The 22,474-nt window shown below is 39.6% G+C and overlaps 1 protein-coding gene across 5 annotated transcripts in view; it reads left to right on the forward strand.

The window, feature by feature from the left end:
• The window catches only part of STOX2 (storkhead box 2), a 216,189-nt gene extending 196,781 nt beyond the window's left edge, over nucleotides 1–19,408 (forward strand). For 4 of the 5 annotated variants that reach the window (XM_014786240.2, XM_087418337.1, XM_004428733.3 and 1 more), the window contains 2 exons: nucleotides 6,301–8,566; nucleotides 12,960–19,408. In XM_014786240.2, the coding sequence (XP_014641726.1) occupies nucleotides 6,301–8,566; nucleotides 12,960–13,155 (2,462 nt within the window). In that variant the 3' untranslated portion in view covers nucleotides 13,156–19,408. Of the gene's footprint in view, nucleotides 1–6,300; nucleotides 8,567–8,729; nucleotides 8,779–12,959 lie in introns of all 5 variants that reach the window. The other variant, XM_014786241.2, reaches the window with a different exon arrangement.
• The last annotated feature ends 3,066 nt before the right edge of the window (nucleotides 19,409–22,474 follow it).

Consider the following 22,474-nt stretch of genomic DNA (forward strand, 5'->3'; position numbering starts at 1 on the left):
GGCCAAGAGAGCAAGCCCAGGTGCACGAGGGCTCTTCAGCCCTTTGGTCATGCCATGCCCGCTAACATTTCATTGGCCAAAGTAAACTTGGCCAAACTCAATGCCAAGGTGTGGGGAAATGCACCCCACCCATGCAGAGAGGGCAGAAGGACTACTTCTTTTTTATTTATTTATTTTTTTGGTGAGGAAGATGGTCCCTGAACTAACATCTGTGCCAATCTTCCTCCACTTTTTTGTGTATGGGATGCTGCCACAGCCTGGCTTGATGAGTGGTGCGTAGGTTCATGCAGGATCCGAACCCACAAACCCCGGGCTGCTGAAGCGGAGCGCACGAACTTAACCACTACACCACTGGGCTGGCCCCCAGAGGGACTACTTCTAAACTAGTAATCTGCCATATTGAGTCTCCCCACTTTTCCTTTGGTCCCAAAGGAACTTTATATTTCTCTCCCAGTGATTTTTCCTCTTTTTTCAATTTTCTAATTAATGCTTTGAAATTACGTGTACTGTTTAAAAACCCTAATGTGAACCCACCCTTGCAACCTATAAATTATCTTAAATTTTCTAACATTTTATTATCTCTGAATATTCTTCACTGTCTGATTGTTTGTCTTTCTTTGTTAACTTCCAGGCAAGCCCTTTTCCTTTCGGTATTAAGATAAGCAGAATCCCAGGTGAGAGCTAGCACAGGGGACAGATGCTGTTCACAGACCTGATGCTCCTGTGAAGAACTGCCCTTCTTGTGGCCTTATACCTGGGTAGCCACTTCTGACATCAAACACCCCAGCAGCTTTTAAAATCCCTCTATTTTTATGTAGCTTCATGAGAGATCACATAGCTTTTTCCAAAATTGGTTACATATCTCCCATTACTGGGCTATAAAATAGAGAAGGGAAAGAACACAGAGCCAGTATGTAATAGTAAATTGTGGGTCACTGCCAAGCAGCTGATAACGTTATCACAAAGTTGGAATACTTTGTAGAGAAATTCATAGGTCACTTATATTTAAAAGAACAACTGCTTTACTAGCTTTTATAGTAAGTGAACGTAAATCCCAAGGCCCTGCTTTCAGATGGACTGAGAGGAGCTCACTTAGCTTTTGTCATCTGTGTGACACTGTGGACTTATTGGCCAGCCCCAAAGGATTGCAAGGACACTGTACAAACCTGAGTCTAGGGCAAGAGTTGGCAAACTGTGGCCTGCAGACTGAGTGTGGCCCACTATTTGTTTTTGTAAATAAAGTTTTATTGGAACACAGCCATGCCTATTTGCTTACGTATTGTCTTTGGCTCCTTATGCTATAGTTAACAGAGTTGCATAGTTGCAACTCGGAGATCATAGGACTCACAAAGCCTAAGTTAGTTACTGTCTGGCTCTTTATAGAAAAAGTTTGCCAACCACTGGTTTAGTGCATGGTGGTAATTATTTAAAACTTTTTTCAGCAATAGCTCCATATTTTAAACAGGATTTCATAAAATATGAAATTTTGTTTCCTGCCTGCCTTTCTTCTTTCTTCCTTCCTTACCTCCCTTCCTCCTCTCTTCCTTTGATTTTCTATTTCTTTTGCTGTCATCTGAGCTACTTCAGACAAAACAATTTAGAAAACTTAATACTGTTCAAATTCTGCTTGAAAAATATATTTTCAATGACAATGCTAAAACTCTGGAGGGATTTAAATATATTTATATTTTTTGTTCTTTAAAGGAAATATTTGAAAATAAAGTTTTGAAGTCTAACTGAATATTATTAAATATTAATTAAATAAATATTAAAATATTTGAACTCATATTTAGTTGCATATGTTTTAAATAAAAAGAATAGTCTAGATTTTAGCCTCTATTCCTGTTTTGGACATCTATATTCTAAAGAAAGTTTTTAGTGAAAAGTCTTCTAGTAAAAATGTCTGATGTACCAAAACTTAAACCCTTTTATAACCTTTCTATATTGGTAGAATTTTTGAAAACAGCTTCTATATACTAGTTTTCATTGAAGAAACAAGAATTTTTTTAAAGGTTTAAAAAGAATAAATACTTGCTTCTCAGCCTTCTAAGTAGGTACTCATCCATCCATCCAGAATGATCATATAGATTGAACTAGTACTTGTTAAGTTGTTCCAGTTGGATCTTCGTAGGGGAGAGCTGACCCTCAGGGACATAGAGTTAGACCTATAAGCCCTGCTTATGGGGTTGAAGTTGACTTTCGAGTTTTCTGGAGACTGTTAACATTATATGCACCGTGTTCTGTCTCCAATTCAACCCCTCACATCAGTTCTTACTGAATTCTCTCTCGTCAATATTCTTCACAACCAAGAAGAAATAATCCAAAGAAGTCCATTAAAAGTTTTCAATCTAATATGCTTAACATATAGAACATATACATGTGCTCTCTGTTCCGAGACTTGGCAGATTTGCAGGATTAAAGCAATATATAAGTCTAAGTAACATCCCATTGTCGTGTAGTATTTTTAAATATCTGTTTTTGCTTTGGAAGATGTAAAGGTGGGGAAAAGAAGAGAGGTCAGGTTTCAGCCCTATTTGGATATAAAGCTTATCTTTGATCTTTAAGCCCTCAAAATCCAAATTCATGATGAACTTTGGGAATAGAATCTGGAAGTGATGGAATATGCAGACATTGAAAATATCCATCACAGCCATCTCTTTTTCGGGTGAGCCCTACAGATTTCTAGTGGAACCCTGGATTTCATAGAAAATTGAAAATATCAGTCATAATACTAGGGCTTAATCATAAAATAATAATCATAAATATCAGTGACTTTCAGTTAAATACTGAAAACTCACAGGTAGAAGTATGGAAAATGGATTGGACAGGGAATGTTTCTAGTGTTTTTTTTTTTTAATTAGACATTATTTGATTGATATACTTAGAAATCCAAGACATAAAAATTTTAGATGTAAATTCTTTATGGAAACTCTTTCTTATTCCTTCATTTAGGAACAGTCAGAGAGCTTATTCTTAATGGTAAGTAAACATGATTACATTGTAGTCATGATTCTGTGTAGTTTTATAAGTTTTCTAAGAACATCAAGGCCTACAATCAGCAAATTCCATAATACAGTTAAATTTTTGTTTTATAGTAATAGCTATTTTTATGAATTACACCTCAGCTTTTCTTTATTAGAACAGCAGAGTAAACTGGTCCATCATGAATTGTTATAAATGAGCCTTACCATTTTTTGAAAAACTTCTTTCTGTTAAAATATTGATAGACAGTATGCTACCATGTAAGATATAGTCAGTTTTAAATATGAGTTTATCTGGATTGCTGTGCCACAAAACTCCAGGGGGTGTCATTTGTGGGACTGCAGTGTAAATAGTGTCTCGTGTTGGGAATTGTAGTCTGTGTGAATGGCGCCCCCGAAGTTGTTTGGCAGAAGCCCATGGTTGTTAGGGCGTAGAAGCTCTTTTAAGTTGCTTCTCTTATGTGCAAGCATTTTCTGTTTTATGATGGCTCTCAAGAATTGTATATATATGGTTTGGGTTATATCATTAATTCAATTGGAATTCATTTTTATTTTGTGCAGAAACTATCATGAAATTTTCTAAAAGTTTGTTATTATACCAGCCTTGAAATCATTTGCATAAAAACTAATGTTCATTTCTCAAGAGTAGAGCCTTAGACTAAAAGGAAACCATGCAGCTCAAAAATTAAATAATTATATTAAACAATACATTATTTACGAGCAATGTTACCTTTTCTGCCTTGATCACTAAGGATGCCTTCTGAAGATGGTAACACCAGTGGGTGTGTATGTTACATCATATGGTGGACTCTCTACCCTGAGAACTCCAGGCCATTTCTAATGCTTTCATATCTGACTTTTGTAGTTTTGTAAAGATTGGGGGAGCCTAAATTTCTCAGCTTACCCGGCTGTTCTAGGTTGCTACACAGCGTTCTTTGAAGGTAATCTGGGTTTCCATGGGTCCTGACCCAAAGTTGAGACTAATAGCTAATATTTATTGAGCATTCATTGTGTGTCAGGCACTGTTCTACATACATTAAATTCATTGAAACTGACAGCAACCCTATGAGGGTAGGTACGATTATTATCCACATTTTTTTTTTGCAGGGAAAGATTCACCCTGAGCTAACATTTGTTGCCAATCTTCCTCTGTTTTTTTTTCCCCCCTCCCAAAGCCCCAGTACATGGTTGTATATCCTAGTTGTAAGTCCTTCTAGTTCTTCTATGTGAGCCGCCGCCACAGCATGGCAACTGACAGACAGGTGGTATGGTTCTGCAACTGGGAAACGAACCCCAGGCCGTCGAAGCAGTAAGAGTGCTGAACTTTAACCCCTAGGCCATCAGGGCTGGCTCTATTATCTACATTTTGATGACAGTAAGTAGAGGCTCAGAGAGGTTAAGTAAGTTGCCTAAGGTGATACCAGCTGTACTAGTTTTCTAGAGCAGCCATAACAAAGTACAGGTGGCTTAAACAACAGAAATTTATTTTCTTACAGTTCTGGAGACTAGAAGTCCAAAACCAAGGTATCAGCAGAGTTGATTGGTTCCCTCTGAGGGCTGTGAGGGGAGAATCTGTTCCAGGCCTCTGTCCTTGGCTAGTAGATAGCTGTCTTCTGCCCACATCTCCTCAGATTGTCTTCTCTCTATACGTGTCTCTATTTCCAAATTTCCCCTTTTTAGAAGGGCACCAGTCGTATTCGATTAGGGCCTACCCTAATGACCTCATTTTAACTTGATTATCTCTATGAAGACCCTGTCTCCAAATAAGGTCACATTTTGAGGTACTGGGGTTTAGGACTTGGACATATGAAAGGGGGGGTGGCATAATTCAACCCATAATATCAGCTAACAGCGATGGAGCTGGGATTGAATCCAGCAGTCTGGCCCTGGAGCCCAAGCTTTCAGTCTCCACTGAAATTACCATTTTTGTGGGTCAGATATGGTTGAATATTGGCACTATGATTCATCCTGACCTATTTACGAATTATGTCATTCAGGCCAATCTTATAAATATTATCATCATCAATGTGCTTGGAATTGAGGGATGGAGAATACCGAAGAAATACAGCAAATGCACTACAGCCTGGAGAACTGATACTCTCTTAAGAATGTATATTCTTAATTCTCTCTCTTAAGGTAGACAAGGCCTAAAGATGCACACAATGCCCTTTGGAAACAATATCAGTCCCTGTACAAAGGAGTATCTATGATTTTCTTCTGGAATTTCTATTCATTGCAGTTTTGGGCTCAGGGACCAGACAGATGTAGAGCATCTAAGCTTTCACTAGTGTATTTATTAGGGCTTGCTGGTTTCCAATTAGAAAAACCACCTCCATCTTGCTGACATGCCAAGAAGGAGAAAGTTCTCACCTGAATTTCACCAGTGCTGTAATCACTTTCAAAATTGAAGGTAATGATTTCAAAATTGGAAGGTACATCATAAACAAGGGTGAATTCTCATTGCCCTTTTATATAATGTATAAAGTTAAGTTGATTAGGTAAACTTAATCTTAAAAAATGAGTGTATAGAGTAGCTCTAAGTATATATGGTAGCCTCTATATTTTAGGTTAGTTTTTCAATACCAAGATGCCTATTTCAGCCCTTTTTTGTAAATTTATATCATATCATGTAAAACTTTTTTTGTTTTTCCTTCATTTAAAAATATTCTGTCTTTAATGATTCAGTTCAGTAAGGATTTGTAACAACATTAGCAGTCTACCTCCATCTAACTTCCGTCTCTTCCCAGCTTTTATATTTTCCCACTCTATTGGTAGTAATAGTCATAAGAGTTATCAGCGAAAACTAGGATTCACACTAAACTTAATGAATGCCTTTGAATCCAGCTTACTTGCTTTATGATAATACTTTGAAGCTTGGCAAAGTTAATAGGATTCTGTCTTAGTCAGTCTGGGCTGCTGTAACAAAATACCATAGACTGGGTAGTTTGACAAGACATTTATTTCTCACAATTCTGGAAGCTGGGAAGTTCAAGATCAAGGCACCCACAGATTTGGTGTCTGGAGAGAGCCCTCTTCCTGGTTTACAGACAGCCGTACCCTCACGTCACAGAGATAGAGGGCTCTGGTCTCTTCCGCTTCTTTATAAGGGCACAGCATGGGGGCTCTACCCTCATGACTTCATCTAAATCTAATCACCTCCCAAAGACCCCACCTCTGACTACAATCACATTGGGTGTTAGGGCTTGAACATATGAATCATGGTGGGGCCGCAAACGTTAGGTCCATAGCAGATTCCGAAAAATCAAGATCAATAACATCTTCCCTCTTCATTCTCACAAATGTGTTCTTTTGGTTTTAGGTGTTCCCACCCCAAGCCAGGAAATTCTACGGCACACACTGAACACGCTGGTTCGGGAGAGGAAAATCTACCCGACACCAGACGGCTATTTCATCGTGACCCCACAGACTTATTTCATAACTCCTTCCCTCATAAGAACTAACAGTAAATGGTACCATTTGGATGAGAGGATACCTGACAGGTCTCAGTGTACCTCTCCACAGCCTGGAACCATAACGCCCTCTGCCTCAGGCTGCGTCAGGGAAAGAACATTACCCAGAAACCACTGCGACTCTTGCCACTGCTGCAGAGAAGACATGCACAGCATGCATGCGTCAACTCTGCAGAGGAAACCTGCCAAGGACTGCAAAGACCCTTATTGCCCTCCTTCACTCTGCCAGGTGCCACCCACTGAAAAAAGCAAAAGTACTATAAATTTTTCTTATAAGACAGAAACTCTCTCAAAACCTAAAGATAGTGAAAAGCAGTCCAAAAAATTCGGGCTCAAGTTATTCCGGCTAAGTTTTAAAAAAGACAAGACCAAACAGCTAGCCAATTTTTCTGCCCAGTTTCCTCCTGAGGAGTGGCCCCTGCGAGATGAGGACACGCCAACGACTATCCCTAGGGAAGTGGAAATGGAAATCATTCGGCGGATTAACCCAGACTTGACCGTGGAAAATGTCATGAGGCACACTGCACTGATGAAGAAACTTGAAGAAGAGAAAGCGCATAGGAGTAAAGCAGGGTCCTCTGCCCATCACAGCGGAAGAAGTAAAAAGAGTAGGACTCATCGAAAGTCCCATGGGAAGTCTCGGTCACACAGCAAGACGCGTGTGTCTAAAGGAGACCCGTCAGATGGCTCTCACCTGGATATCCCAGGTGAGAGAGAGTATGATTTTTGTGATCCTCTTACCAGGGCCCCCAGGGAGGGCTGCTTCATCATTGAACACAAAGGAGATAACTTCATCATGCACAGCAACACGAACGTGATCGAGTCTCATTTCCCCATGACGCCAGAATGGGATGTGTCTGGGGAATTGGCCAAAAGGAGAACTGAGATGCCTTTTCCTGAACCTTCCAGGGGCAGCTCCCACTCAAAAGTGCACCGAAGCCACAGCCATACCCAGGACCGAAGGTCCAGGAATGAAAGATCCAACAAAGCCAAGGAGAGATCCAGATCCATGGATAACTCCAAAGGCCCTCTGGGTGCTTCTTCCCTGGGGACGCCTGAAGACCTGGCTGAAGGCTGTAGCCAAGATGACCAAACCCCTAGCCAATCCTACATTGACGACAGTACTTTAAGGCCAGCCCAGGCTGTCGGTCATCAAAGGGCTCACATTTCATCCACAAGCTATAAAGAAGTGTGTATTCCAGAAATAGTCAGTGGCAGCAAGGAACCTTCCAGTGCTTGTAGTCTTTTGGATCCAGGCAAACCGCCCGAGAGTTTGCCATCCTATGGTGAACTCAACTCTTGTCCAACAAAAACAGCTGCAGATGACTATTTCCAGTGCAACACCTCCAGTGAGACAGTGCTCACAGCGCCGTCCCCTCTGGGAAAGAATAAAGAGGACCATGACACTCTGGCCCTGGCAGAAGGAGTAAAGAAGCTGCCTCTGTCTGATAGACAGGGCCCACATTCCTCCAGGGAGCCTGTAGGGCACAAGGAGGAGTCACCACAAGGGCCAGGTGGGGGCCCAGCCCCTTCGGGGGCAGTGGCTGAAGGGATTGCCAATGGACGACTCATCCAGCATCACAACGCTGAGCCCAGCAGCCTGGACAAGAGGAAAGAGATATTCAGCAAAGACACACTGTTCAAACCTCTTCACAGCACCTTGTCTGTAAACAGCTATCACAAATCGAGCCTGTCCCTCCTCAAATCTCACGCGAAGACACCTGCCGACACGCTGCCAGGCCGATGCGAGAAACTGGAGCCGACCCTGGGGACCTCAGCAGCACAAGCCATGCCTGTGTCCCAGCGTCAGCAGGAGTCAGGGGGGAACCAGGAGGCCTCTTTTGACTATTACAACGTCTCTGATGATGATGACTCTGAGGAAGGGGCAAACAAAAACACAGAGGAAGAGAAGAACAGAGATGATGTAGGCACTATGCAGTGGCTCCTCGAGAGGGAGAAGGAAAGAGACTTGCAGAGGAAATTTGAGAAGAACCTCACCCTCCTCGCCCCAAAAGAAATGGACAGCAGCAGCAACCAGAGAGCCACCCATTCAGCACGCCTCGACAGCATGGACAGCAGCAGCATCACTGTGGACAGTGGATTCAACTCCCCACGGTAGGGAGAGGCATCTCTCAGCACACACATACACCTACAGGGGCCTGGGGCTTTTTGCAGATAACTTGAAAATTTTCTGATTTCACAGTCTCAATTCTGTGAATGAGGGTTAAGAGTTGTGCGAGTTGTATTGTTAACAACCTGTTTCTGGCTTCTTTTTCAGGAATTGAAACAAATGTTTCTGCAGCTGTAGAGATCACCAATCTGGACTGGTGGGTTGGCTCCTTCCCTCAAACTTGCATCAGTCCAATCTAACTAAGACCAACGTTTCCCAGTATTTTTTCTTCTACGTTTATATTGCCACTGTGCTGATAAAGGAAAGGGTTTTTTAAGTCCTCCAAAAATAAGAACTTTTTGAGTACAATGAGTAGTCAGTGTGGGGGGGATAGGAGTTGGGAATAAATTGATTGATTTAAGGATGGAGGTCCCTCTAGTGAAAATATAACAGCAGATCTCAAAACCTTTCCAGTGGATCTAGAAGCTCATTCTCATTTTAATCCTGACTTTCTATGCAGCCCGCCCCCCACCCCCGCTCATATACCTTCCTCTCACCGCTCGCATGTCTAGAAATGGAACCCTGTTCCTCTCACAGAAAGATAGGGGCCTGTGCTCTGTTAGATCCAAGCATGTGCCAGCACCTTTCTTTCTCCTCCTGCAGAATTGATACAACCCATTTAGGCACTCTTATCATATTCCCTTCTTTTTAGTAGGTGCTGGTAACTCAGCGAAGGGTTGACAGTTGAGAGTATGTAATGCCCGTTGGTCACGCATGGAAGTGGTTCAGGAATTAAGAAAGCAAAAGAGAGTCTATGCAACTTCCTTTTTTCCTCCTTCACTCTTCCTTCTCATCAAAGAACAACTCGGGACCTAATTCTCCCTCTAAGTTCTACTCCAGATTGGTGACTCTGAGGTGCAGAAATACTATTGAGAGATTGACATTTCTCATTAGCTGTGATCCCCAAGATTTTATAATATTTATAATTTTAACAAGTACCCAGATATGATTATGTATTTCATACATTTATTTTAGTTATTAAGAATTGAAATTCTGTTATGATCATTTCACTATATCTCTGGATAATTTGGAGACAGAGCATCCCAAAATCAGAACTGGGAATTGTTAATCTGTTTATCCCGTATTAGGCCTTTGTTATTTCTTAAAGGGCAAGTTCTCGATTATTATTTTTTTCTTTTTGTCATGTAACCTTTTTGACAAGTTAACACATGGTGTGGAAGTCCAGTGTCTAAACAGACCACAGAGATAGCACTCTGGTTAAAGTGGGTGGGAGATCAAGAGCCCCAGATCTCCTTGGCCATCCCATGAGGAGCCCTAAGTGACCTTAGGGAGCTGTGGCACTCAGTCTGAAAACTACTGGCCTATTAAGTGACTTTTCTGGGAAGTAATTTTGCTAAATGTTTTTCTATCCCAAATCAAATCTTAATTTATTTACCAGTTATTTTCTAGTCTTTTTCTATCTCTCTCTTCTACTCTTTTTCTGTCCTCTTGAATTCCTAGTAGTGGATGCCACATAAGCATAATTGAAGGTCTATAATCGATGGTAGAAGTTCAGAACCATCACTTATGGAAGGTTTGGTTTATTTGCCTGTACCTAATATTCTACTGTTTCTCATTATATAGGCTCTACCTGCCTAATGCCTTTCACACAGCAGTTTCCAACCCTCACGCTACCCTCTGGCCTCTTGCCCTCCACAGAAGGAAAGCTACAATACTCCACAGATGGTTGCTAAGGAGATGTTGAGAGTCATTTAATGGGTTCTAATTCAAAAACCTACCACCGTGTAATATTGAAAGTTTTTTGTTTGTTTAGGGGCAAAGAAGCAGAAATATTCATGAAATAGCTGAACCAGTCTCTCCACAGAATATATTTTATCTCTAAATTTGGGGGTGCAGAATATAAAATTTATGAATGGGATTATTTCTTGAAATAAGTTTGTGTGCATTTCTTTAATAATGTACATGAGGTTAAACGCTTTGTCCTGGTAGAAGGTAAAGGTCATTCTGAGGATACAGTCTTCATAATTAGCTGCATGTCTGTCCACTATTATTAGGTAGAACTTTGTCTATAGGACTACTACGTAGATCACCCATAAATTTCATGCAGTTAGAGAATCTACATAACAAGTCCTAATTTTCCCCCTTTCGTATTTAATATCCTTTGGTTAGAAGCTAGGTGACAAACTTATTTTCTATACCTATTTTTAAAGTGTATTTTCTGTACACCTCAATAAATTCACTACATTGCCTTTCTAATGCATGAGGATGATCTACGAAGGAGAATATTTGAGCTATAGGGAGTTTTGCTCTCCAGCATGAGGAGTATTTTAGCTAAATAGCATTATCATGCTGACACCTCTTCACTGCTGTGAGATACAGGAATCTTAAGTGGGCCATTTATTCAGATCTTTCAGTAAATAATTCACTGAGCAACTAAGATCCAGCCAAAAAAAAAGACCAAAAAGGGTGATCTCCACACTCCCAGCTTTCAGTGCTGGCGCAGAAGTCATGTTTAGCCACATTTCCAAAATTCTTCACTCCCTTTTCTTGGGAACTAGACGGTATTGAGAAGGAAAAAAGGTAGAAACTTAGACTATGCTATGAGATCTAATACTGGAAATGAAAAATCTTGACATGAAAAGCCTACTCTTCCAAATCTGAGGCCAAAAACTGGTTGAGAAACATAATATGAAAATCAGAGGGACCAAAGTCTGCCAAGGATGTGTCTGCTTAACGTGCTGCACGAGCATGTGCTGTCGAAGCATGGGGCCAAGGGAGACGTGCCGCGGGAGGGTGAACAACAGAGCGGCTTGGTTCAGTTCTTCTGCCCATAAAATCTTGAAATCTTATTTTTAAGGTTGCACTCCATTAGCTCTCTTTAAAAAAAGTAAGAACTTTTAAATTTGATGACTAATTTTTACTGCAAACACTCCATCTCCATTAACTTGTTTGTCATCATAGCCAAAGCCCTCAATATGAATGTCACACACTGTACTTGTTACAGCAATAATGAAATACATCCTTTGGAGAAACGGGAGTGCTGTATGTATTTATCACTATTAATATGTTGGCTATGCTCAAAGGTGGTCAGAGGCATCTTAGAGCACAGACAGCTCCCAACTTAGATGATCTGTTGCACTCGTGCATTTACAGCGCCTGCCACAGTGCTGGTTTAAAAGTGGGTTCTTTGGGCCTTAAAATGCATTTTCCCATAGAAAAGATATCATTAGTAATGTATAGATTCCCAAGTCAACTCACAGTAGCTCCTTAATTCATTAGATGCCAGATGTACAATGGAAATAATTTACATTTGTCTAGCTTTTTAGTGTACAAATTCTTTATCGATGCATATTTCTTCTTCACGGTCACTCCATGAGTAGGTGAATGGCATGAGTCTATCCAGTAGGGTGGATGTTTTGAGCATCATTATGGTTTCTTCAATCTCTTTGTAAGCTGATAAGTTTCTTATTACCATTTCGAGGACCTTGAACATGAAACCCATGTAGTTCCCATCAATCAGGCCAAGTAATCTTATTTCTGCTCTTACCCTACACATTTGAAATGTTAAATGTTCTAAATCTCTTGGAGCAATAAAATAGATTCAAGTATTTCTGATGCAGAAAAATTAAAAGAGAAATCAAGATACTAAAGCCATTAAATCACCTCTGTTCTATTAGAATCCTTTAAAAATAAAATATTTCTACCAAAGCAGCAATGGGGGCAGGGGGACGGGGTTGGGGTGGATAAATGTAAACATTACAAATGAATGGGGAAAATTTAAGATTCCTTATCTGAAAATATAATGTACTTTAAAGTGTTAAAATTTGAAACAGAGGTATGAAGTGTTTAAAAAGAATTTTATTCCCATCAGAGTAGCAAATTAGCTGGTGCGTTGCTTGAAGTCCAAAGTCAAAAGCTGCTAGTCAAGAATGAAGAACAGAATCATTGGGGTAAAATTATTGCATTTACTCAGGACCAGTTTGATGTATATCAGTGAATTTCCAGCCTGAAATGAAATCATTACATATGTATATTTACACGTATTCTTTTTTAAAACTAATAGGATAGCTAGCGATCCCATCAAAGTTTGAAGTAATTTCCTTGAATATGAAAGGAAGGTAAAGACATTTAAAGAGCATTTAGCTGTATAAAAACCCTTTATTCAGTGCGCTGCTGATTATAACATGTCTTGTGAAAACTTTTGGAGCCCATGTCGGAGGAGCATGTGTGAATAATCAGGATGAGATAGTATGTATATGACATTGGGAACCGACAGAGGAAATGCATTAACTTACATCATTAGCTCTTCCTCTGGGGCTAAGTACATAATTATTTATGTTAAAAACAAAACAAAACAAAACCTTTTTACTCTTTTAGCACTCGGGAGAGCCTGGCTTCCAACACGTCAAGCATTGTTGAAAGTAACCGTCGTCAGAACGCTACCTTGAGCCCGGCCCATGGCGGAGCTGGCCCGGCCTTCAACTTCCGAGCGAGTACGGACCCCCCAACCAATGAAGCTGAGAAATTACAGAAACCTTCCAACTGCTTGCAAGCTTCTGTTACTAGTGTGTGATAGTCATTCTGCCTCAGATCTCCTGTCTCATTCGATCCAGCCAAGTTTACGACACTGGGACTGATGTTTACATCTTTGGAAAGACAAGCATCTCAACCACAGTTTTTGTGTGTACTTAAACTGTGCTGCTAAGTAGGCTAGGGCAAAAAACAAAAAAAAATCTTTATTTCCGAGTATTGCTTTTCACATTTATGGCTCTGTAGCAACAGAATAGCAGTAGGGGTGATATGTGTACCTTTGCTTCACTAATTGTAACTGAGCACACATAGGAAAGTCTAGACACTGTAAGTGTAATATGCATTCTCAATGTCATGCAGTTGCCAATTTCATTTTTAAATGCCACAGATGTGTGTTGCTCCCAGTCTGTGGTCAAATGGTCCCACAGAACTGATCCTTGACACTTCCGAAAAAAAAAAAACTAAGCCACCACAAAATGTCGAATGCCAGGGTCCACCTTGAGGGGAAATCAATGCCAAACTGATTAGAAGGGACCCCAGCCCTTTGTGTATGTGAATTGTTTATGCACCAATCATTTTTCACTGTGAGTTTTCGTGACATGATTTTGCAGGAGCCCATGGAAGTGTGTCAGAGGGGTCGTGATCAAAATTCTGGGAGTGTTTGTTTTCAGGATTTTGTTTTTAAGTGTAACAGATGCTTGTCTGATTTTTAACCTTCCATAATCACAAACAGGAATATAGGCCTTTGAATCTGAAGTGGACGAAGGAAGGGCATCCCCAGCCTGGCTGGGGCACAGCACTCAGTGATGGAAGAGGTAATGTGGACTTTTAAAAGGTGTTAATCAAATATTTAAGGAAGATAATTTCCTCCTTGTGATGCGTAGAATGATCCTATCTTGTTATAATAGATACGATAATTAGTTTGTTTAAAAGCAAAATGTTCTTTGTGATACAAATGAAGAGTATGGCCTGGGGATGTTATTCTTTCTAATGGAAGGACATAAATCTATTTTATGTAGTTTTAAATAGAATGCCTAAATTAGGCTGTGGGAGATAATTTTTAGTGGTTATAGGAAAGAGCAAATTTAGGGAGAGTTGAACTTAAGGCCTTTTATTCCTGGGAAGATATCTATAGAGAAAACTTTAAAATAATTTTTGATTAGAAATATACATTTGCCCATGTAATTAACAACAGAATGTGCTCATTCTGCAAATGTGGTATAATCCTAACTTGTATTCCCCTAAAATTTATCAGAATAACAATTATGCATACATGAACTATGCCAGAGTAATGTTTACAGATACTTTGTAACCAATTTCAGGAGGCATTTTTAGGTGGCTGTATAGTTATTAGCCCAACTTATTTCAAAATGGTTTAACATTTTGCTTTGGTTTACAATGTCAAGTTGAATACAAAGAAGTCTCTCAGCAACGAAACAATTAAAGATAATCAAGCTTCAACCTTATAAGAAAGAGACATGTCAAATTTCCTGTGTTTTATATTATGAGAACAATAGAATAAGTCTGTAGATACTGGAAAATTATTTGCAAAAGGGTTCCATACGACACAAGTAAACGGTCTAACAGAGAGTTTTATTTAGTTTAGTGGCATGTGCTATTTGGAGCCATAGACCGTAAAATATATATCCGAAAATAAATCTAAAATATTTCCACCTCAGACTTCAGTAATTGGCATAAAATTTGTGAACCACTTCTGCTTCAGTATTAGGTTTAATCACTGGCAATCTGTTTAAAGAATGCAGTCATATACAGAGTTGGACTGATTCTTGAAACATTCAGATACTCCCTCATGCTTTTTCAGATCTTTGGAAGTTGCACTGGGTCAAACTGGACTCGTCAAGTTTCGCGTAGATTCCTTTTTTGTGCTTAGAGTGAAACATAAGCACATTTCTTGGTAAACTCCCACACCAGTAAATGCTTAAGTCAGTTGGCTTTCAACTTCATGCCTTATTTCCTCCAAGGCATGCCTTGATTGCTCAGAAATGCACTATTTGTCTCATTGCTTAAATATGTCCAGAAGGAATGATAATGTGTCTAATAGACTATATTCATAGTCTGTTTCCTTGGGGAGTTGTATACCAGACGGTTACTAAATTCTTCTGTCTAAATTTGTTTTTTCCAAAAGCCTGCTCTCAAGTGTTTATCATACTGTCAGTTCATAAATAATACGACCATTGAAACAATACATCAGCCTCTAGTTGATCCTCTGAAAGTAGCCATTCTAATAATCAAATGCTATGTGAACAAGAAAGAAAAGCATTACCTTGAAGAGAAGCTTTAAAATATGAATTTATCAATAATTCACAAGAAATAGGTTTACAGAAGACAGCATTCAAATAAAATGTGTACACTCTTTGCCTGATGCTATGGGGTACATGATTAAAAAAAAAAAAAAACTCCCTTAGACCAGCAGCCATGAGTGTAGAAATGATGGACTTTAAAGATGATAAGATGTAAGCAAACGTTCCATGTAGAAATTTCCCCGTCTGAATCTAATCGGGGTTCTCGAATGGGGGAGGGGTGGTGGCAGGAAGCATGTTAGAGATGTGACCCAAGATGGTCTATGGTGAAGTTCTCGGTGACCAAACCCTCCGGCCCGCTCCAGGCTTCGCCAGCATCCTTTTTCTCCAGTGGGATGAGAGCTTTGTGTTCCACAGCTGCTTCTCTCTCTAGTCTTCACCTCGAGTTTATCAACGGAAAGGTTTACAAAACTGAATCTGGTTGAATCTCTGTGTAGCGTTCAACTTTAAAGGGTCAACCCATCTGTCGGCATTTTGCACACTTATGTATTATTCTGATACAGCATATTACTTTATGGTAATTTTTATTTTTACATATAACTACCTCCATAAATTTGATGAAACGGCAGCAGTGCGTTGAAGTGTATTGTTCAGAAAAGCAGAGTTTAAAACTTGCGGAAGCATTCGGCCGTGGCGTTCTGTGTGTGTCGGTGATTGCCTATGTGGAGTCATGAGTTTTCATTGCCATGCTTTTCTTTTACGGCATTATTTCACTTTCCGATGTAAACCTGTCTCTCCTCTCGTCCCCACAAATGTGCACTTGAGCTTGTTACAAATGAAAGGAAGTCGAAATTTCTTGTCTTCCCCCCTACCCCCTAATTCCTGCTAAAAGTTCTCTCTGGCGAAGAGCCAGTTGGTAAACAGAATTTAGCAAGCTGTTTACTCCTATAGAAATCAGATTTGAATTCTAGGTTTTCAGTCACAGAAGACACACGAGAAATTTGGACTGCCAACTTTGGAGCACTTTGGGCCTCTCCGCCTTCACTCACCTGCTACCATATTGAGCCCAAACTTCATTTTAATCAAAGGAGCTGTGCGGTTCATTCATAACTTCTGTTCAATAATTTGTATTCCATTTTATATATTTTGCACATCTCAGGGGACCTTAATGAGTGTATGAAAGGGGGCTACCATCAAATAGAGAAAACAAATAGGAGAGCCAAAAGGGGACTAGCTGGATCAAAATTAGAAATTACTGCTTCTCTGATGTTGTGAAGCTCAAGTTCAGGAAGCATAAATTGAAAGTTAATCTGGAATAACAATGATCTGAACACCAGCTGTTCCCACATCTCCCTTTTTCATAACCCAACCAGCATTTCTAAAATGTAAATTTAAATTATATTGCAGTCCCCGTGGGGAGAAGAAACCTGTTCCATGAAAACGGAAGCATTGTTCCTTGTTTTAGGTCGGCACAGCTTTGTACAATTCTACCCGGGATAAACCACTTATCACCACCAAGTGTACTTGAAAGTAAAGTTTTTAACTTAAATTATAGGCATGTGGCTCCCAATACAATGGTGATCGTATTTTGAAAAGTCTTACCATTTATAACATGGGCAATATTTGGAGCTTGACTAAAAGCCAACAACCTATAAGGACTTTGCAAGTCCATTTGGGGATCTCAAAGTGCTTCCAAAGCATTCAGATTCACAGACAATTAACAAAGCAGGTCATATTTGTAATACCCATACTTGAAATGAATAAACAGAAGGAGTGGCTTCAGATTACCCAGAAACACAGTGGCAGCTATCAATGACCTATTTTCTATCTGTCTGATAGACCATCATGAGAAATCACTAAATACAATGCTATTTTTCTGATATGTGCTAATAAAGTCAACGAAACAAATACAATTTTACACTTTTGTCCATTTTCATTCAAAAAGTTCAGGGTGTTTGAAATTTTACACCTTGGCACACCTTACCGGTATTGACTTACCGTCTGGGAGATCGACAATCCACCCAAATGCCATTGTGGTCAGAGGTAGATTCGGCCTACAGCCTTGTTTACAGTTTCCTATTGGGCTTCTTTATTTCCTGTGCTAGAATACCATCTTTCAGGAACATGTCTGCTCCTGCAGTGGAAGGTGCTGAAACAGAAATTTTAATTAAAAACTTTATCAAGTACTCCTCACAGTGCTCCTTAGCACAATAGAAATTCAGTTCAGTACATTCAGCCCTCTGAAGAATCGGGATTTCCCAGGGAGCTGATCTAGTTCTCAGTGTTTTCTCAAATTAGGAAATATAAAATCCTTGACAGGGACCTTCTCCGTTACCACAGGCCAGTCACAGAACCAGCTAGCAGCATGCTGTCGGGAGACAGTGGACCCCAGCAGAAGTGATCCCTACCTTCCCCTTCTAGCCCCCCAGGACCATCCTGCCCGTTGTCAAGACATCCAGTACTCCTATTCTCGAGCATCTCTTCTGCATACATTTAGGGCTCGGGGAAGCTAGGACACAGGAAAAGTGAATGTAAAAGCCATGGAAATCATTGTTTTGCTTTGGGTTAGTAAAATATAGGCAGGAAAGAGATTACTATCGGTCTGATCTTTGCCTAGTAAAAGAATCAGCTGTCACTCCACTCTCCCAGAAGGTTTTACAGTATTAACAATACATCCAATATTTTCCCACAGATTTTTATTTAGGAGACATTTCATAACTTATATATATGAAAAAATTCATTATTAAATTTCCTGGTGCGTTTGAAACAGACCTTGGCATCACCCTGAGTTCATCTCTGAGTCTTTTGCAGCAGCATCTCGGAGAGAGTCCCCAGTGTTTTTACATAATCCTGTGTTTTTATAGTTGTTCTGTGACTTGCAGTTGCTGATTTGCAAGGTTCAGAATTCTACAAGGCTCAAGGGGGACTAAACCTTCTCCTTATGATTGTATATTATCAGTTATAGGGCTTGAATCGCTCATTGTTGGCTGCAAATGTGAACACACACACACCCTGCCAAGGAGGGAAGGGGGTGTTTCCCAAGTGAGGCAGCGATGACTCTGGAAGCAACTAGTAAGGCTAGAAGCTGGGCTGGTCCACATACAGCTGCCTATGTCCCTGTCCAAAGGCTGGCCTTGGCACCCCGTTCCCTTACTCCCACCAAAAAGAGGTACCAAATCTGACATCTAGGATCTCCTCCAATACTGATCCTCCGCAGTTACAGGAAATTCATCATGAAGTACACAGCAGCTCCTAGCCTTCCTTTCCTCCGAGGTCCTCCCTCCCTGACTCCTTCCCATCCCCCTGCCTAGACACCACTACACCACCACGGTGTCCACATTGGAAGGGCAAAACAGTGTGTGGTCTTGTGCACACATGATGGGTTAGGACTAGAGCTGGCCCAGGGTCACCTTCATGTAAGTATTGACAGCTACAAATTAAGGTCCTTAGAGTAGTTGACATAGATACTACTTCCTGGAAGAGAATTCAATTTCAACGTTAAGTTTAAAGGGATCATAATTCTGCAGGTATCTTTCTCTGAGTGACTGAATGTGACTATTGCATTAGGATAAATGAATTAAGAAGTGCAAGTGGGATTTACTGTATGTTAGAAAGGAGTTTTGCAGCCAAGACTGCCTTGAATAAAATGTGTTTGCACTGAAAAAAAAAATTTTAAATTACTTGGTCTCTGGTTGCTGTAAAGGTCATCCAAGATGGATGTTCTGTTTATATTGTATAGTATTTCATATGAAATAATTACAGTTCATGAAATGTCTTCCCTAATGTTACTGATTTATAACAGCACATTTGTAACATGGTTTTTAACGTGTCAGTGTACCATATTGTAAATGATGATGACTTGTCATGCTTAGTATAATAACTTAAAAGAAAAAAAAGCACAGGGATTTTTGTAAGTCTATATTTGAAAGTCCCTCCATATGGTAATATTGTGTTCATGTTGTTTATGTAGTGTTGTGTGAAATATCCATTTTGGATTGTGTTACTTTTTAAGATATTAAATAACATTTGGTTATACGTCTAAGTGGATTTTTTTTTGGTACTTGAGAGAAAATACTTGAGGTGAGATCAATTTATTTCCTCAATATGATTTCATAAATTTTTATTGCACAATCTTCGTTATTAGAGCTTTTGAATTAAAATAACAAAAAATAGAAATTTCCGATCAAAATCTTTTTCCAGGAATGTTAGGAAAAAAATCATATTTTTAGCTAGCTATTCAAATTTAAAACAGGGTGAGGCTTAGAGATGCATATAATTAAGTCTTCTATATGAAATTATAAAGTAATGAGGTTGGTTTTTTGTTTTGTTAGCACTCATCATAACTTCTCTTCCTAAATAAACGTGATCCCCTCCCCAGTAAATGCTCGGAGGCTATTAACATATTCCAGTGAGGCACTTGCAAGTTTGGAGGCCTCCATGTTTAATTGCCTTTGGAATCTATTATACGTTCTTTTGACTCTTTGTCCTGGGAAGAGTGGACTCTATTTTTTTCAAACCAAAAGTGATCTGCTGTCAAGCAAATAATTAAGCTAGGAAACAGCATTATTAGTGAAAAACAATGTGGAGCTATAAAGTTGAGCCTGATTTCTTGTAAAGGCAATACCCAAAGCAGACTTCCAGAAACTGTTCTGAACAATGACAGTGTCATTTGGATAAGGGTGGAGAACCCAAGGTGACTACTTTGAAGGACAAGTCTTATTTTAGTTGTGTAAATTTGTCAATATATTTTAAACGGTCTCAATATAGACACTTCATTTTTCATGCGTGAAGTTAGGAAGAACAAGAATCCTGGAAGTATATTGTGAGTTTCAAGCTAGGACCAAAAGTTGCTGTGCTGAAGGAAAGGTAATTGTATGTTCCTTTCAGAACGATCCAAGGAACTAGACACACGGAGGAAATGTGGTGACTTAAGAAGAAGATGGAAGGCAGGATTCTGACTCCTTTGAGAGAATGGTCACGGTTCATAAAAATCGTTTCTTTCCAAAGGAAATGGTATGGTTTTAACTTATTTTTAAGTGTTGAGAGTGGTGGGATTTTTTTTTTTCCTCCTTAAAGAAAATCCAAGCAGAGTACTCAATATTTGCCCCCTACCCTGTTACAGCTGTGAAATCAAAAGCCACTGAATAATAAAAAGAAGTTATTCACCTGACTTGAATAATTTGTTTAACTGTGAAATCTTATCCCTACTATGGGAATACTTGGAGTTAGTGGTATTCCCCCTCTTTGGGCCCAGTGGCTCCAGACTTTTCCCGTAAAGCAAATAGTTAATCATGTAACACATGGAATAAGTGTGTGCGATGAGTATTTACCGAGCACATGGTACCATGCAAGAATTTCAAGAGAAATCGGGGAACCTGCACTCAAGATAGGCTGGTGAGGGTTTTTGGTGAATCTTCTTAAAAGAATTGCATTAGAAGTATGATGTTAAGCATGAGAGGGAGATGCAATGTGTTAGGTAAGAGAAGTAAGGCCAGAGATGTTTGGAATTCAAAGGGCAAAACTGAACTACTGATGAACAGGAAATTCTTGCCTACTCAGTCAGATCTAGGACTTAGAGGCTCATGTCTGTGGCTCAAATGGAGTGAGTGTCCTATACCTCGAGCCAGCAGGGGTTTGTCTGGGTGACCATTTAGATGGGTTACTCAAGCAGCCCCCAAATTCCATCAAACACATTCTTCCCAGGTCTCCTTCCTTCACATCGCCCTGTTTCTCTTCCTTTGTTGTCAAGTTCCAAGAATTACTTTTCTTTTCTATTACCTTGGGTTTATTTTACTTTATTACTCTTTTCTCATCGTAAAAGCAAGAATTTTTGTTTGTTTGTTGTTATGCTTGTCTATTAATGTTTGGACTTGTTCCTGCTCTCAATTATATATATAATAAAATATATACTGTAATATATAATATAGTATAGTATAATATAATGTATAGTTTTTTTCTATTTTTTCCTTCATATGTTATTTGCTGGTTCATAAGACATCTGTATTGAATGGAAATGATTGATATCCAGACTGGGAAGGTTTCAAGATTCTCAGGGACAGAGCGATGACCTTGGAAACAGAAGATACCATTTCCACAGTTATTTCCCTTCCGTATCTCCTGCATTTAAAAGGGACCTACTTAGGTAGCTTAGGGGGCTCTAGCTGGGCCCATAAGAAGTCAGGCAAATGGACACGATAGAAGTTATCTTTTATAATTGATTTCCCTAAAGATTTCAGCGGTCAGCATACTTTATAGAGAACTATTGAGAGTAAAGCACTTCCATTGCATTTTTAAAGCAAACATTTTATAACAGTTTTAGAATTATAGAATTATTGTGATGATAGGATAGAGAGTTCCCGTATACTCCATACCCAGCTTTCCTTATTGTTCACATCTTATATTAGTGTGGTACATTGGTCACAATTAATGAGCCGATATTGATACATTATTATTAACTAAAGCAATACTTTATTCAGATTTCCTCAGTTTGTCCCTACTGTTGTTTTTCTGTTCCAGGAGCCCATCCAGGATACCACGTTACATTTAGTCCTTATGTCTCCTTAGTCGTCTCTGGTCTGAGACAGTTTTGTAGACTTCCTTTGTTTTTGATGACCCTGCAGTTTTGAGGGATACTGGTCAGGAATTTTGTACTGTGTCCCTCAATGTGGGTATGTCTTATGCTTTTCTCATGATTATGTGTTATGGGGGGGAAGATCACAGGGATAAAGTGCCATTCTCATCATATATCAAGAGTATCTACTATCAATATGACTGACCACTGTTGATGTTGACCTTGAGTGCCTGGTTTGAGGTAATGTTTGTCAGGTTTCTTCACTATATAGTTACTCTTTTTCTCCATTTCTGTGCTGTACTCTTTGGAAGAAAGCCACCAGGCACAGCTAACTCTTGAGTGAGGAGTTATTCATCTCTTTGAGGGTGGAGTATCTAAATAGATTATTTGGAATGCTTCTGTACAGATTTGTCTCTTCTTCGCCTTGTATGTTATTCCTCACACTTTTCCAGCTTTTGCTGTTGATTGCTCCTTCAGTTGGCTCCTGTAGCCCTTAGACACGCTTCCATCCTTGTGTTTGTTTGTTCATT

Source organism: Ceratotherium simum, chromosome 28 (genome assembly GCF_057802395.1).
Source record: "Ceratotherium simum simum isolate JZ-2026a chromosome 28, ASM5780239v1, whole genome shotgun sequence".
Lineage (NCBI taxonomy): Eukaryota > Metazoa > Chordata > Mammalia > Perissodactyla > Rhinocerotidae > Ceratotherium > Ceratotherium simum.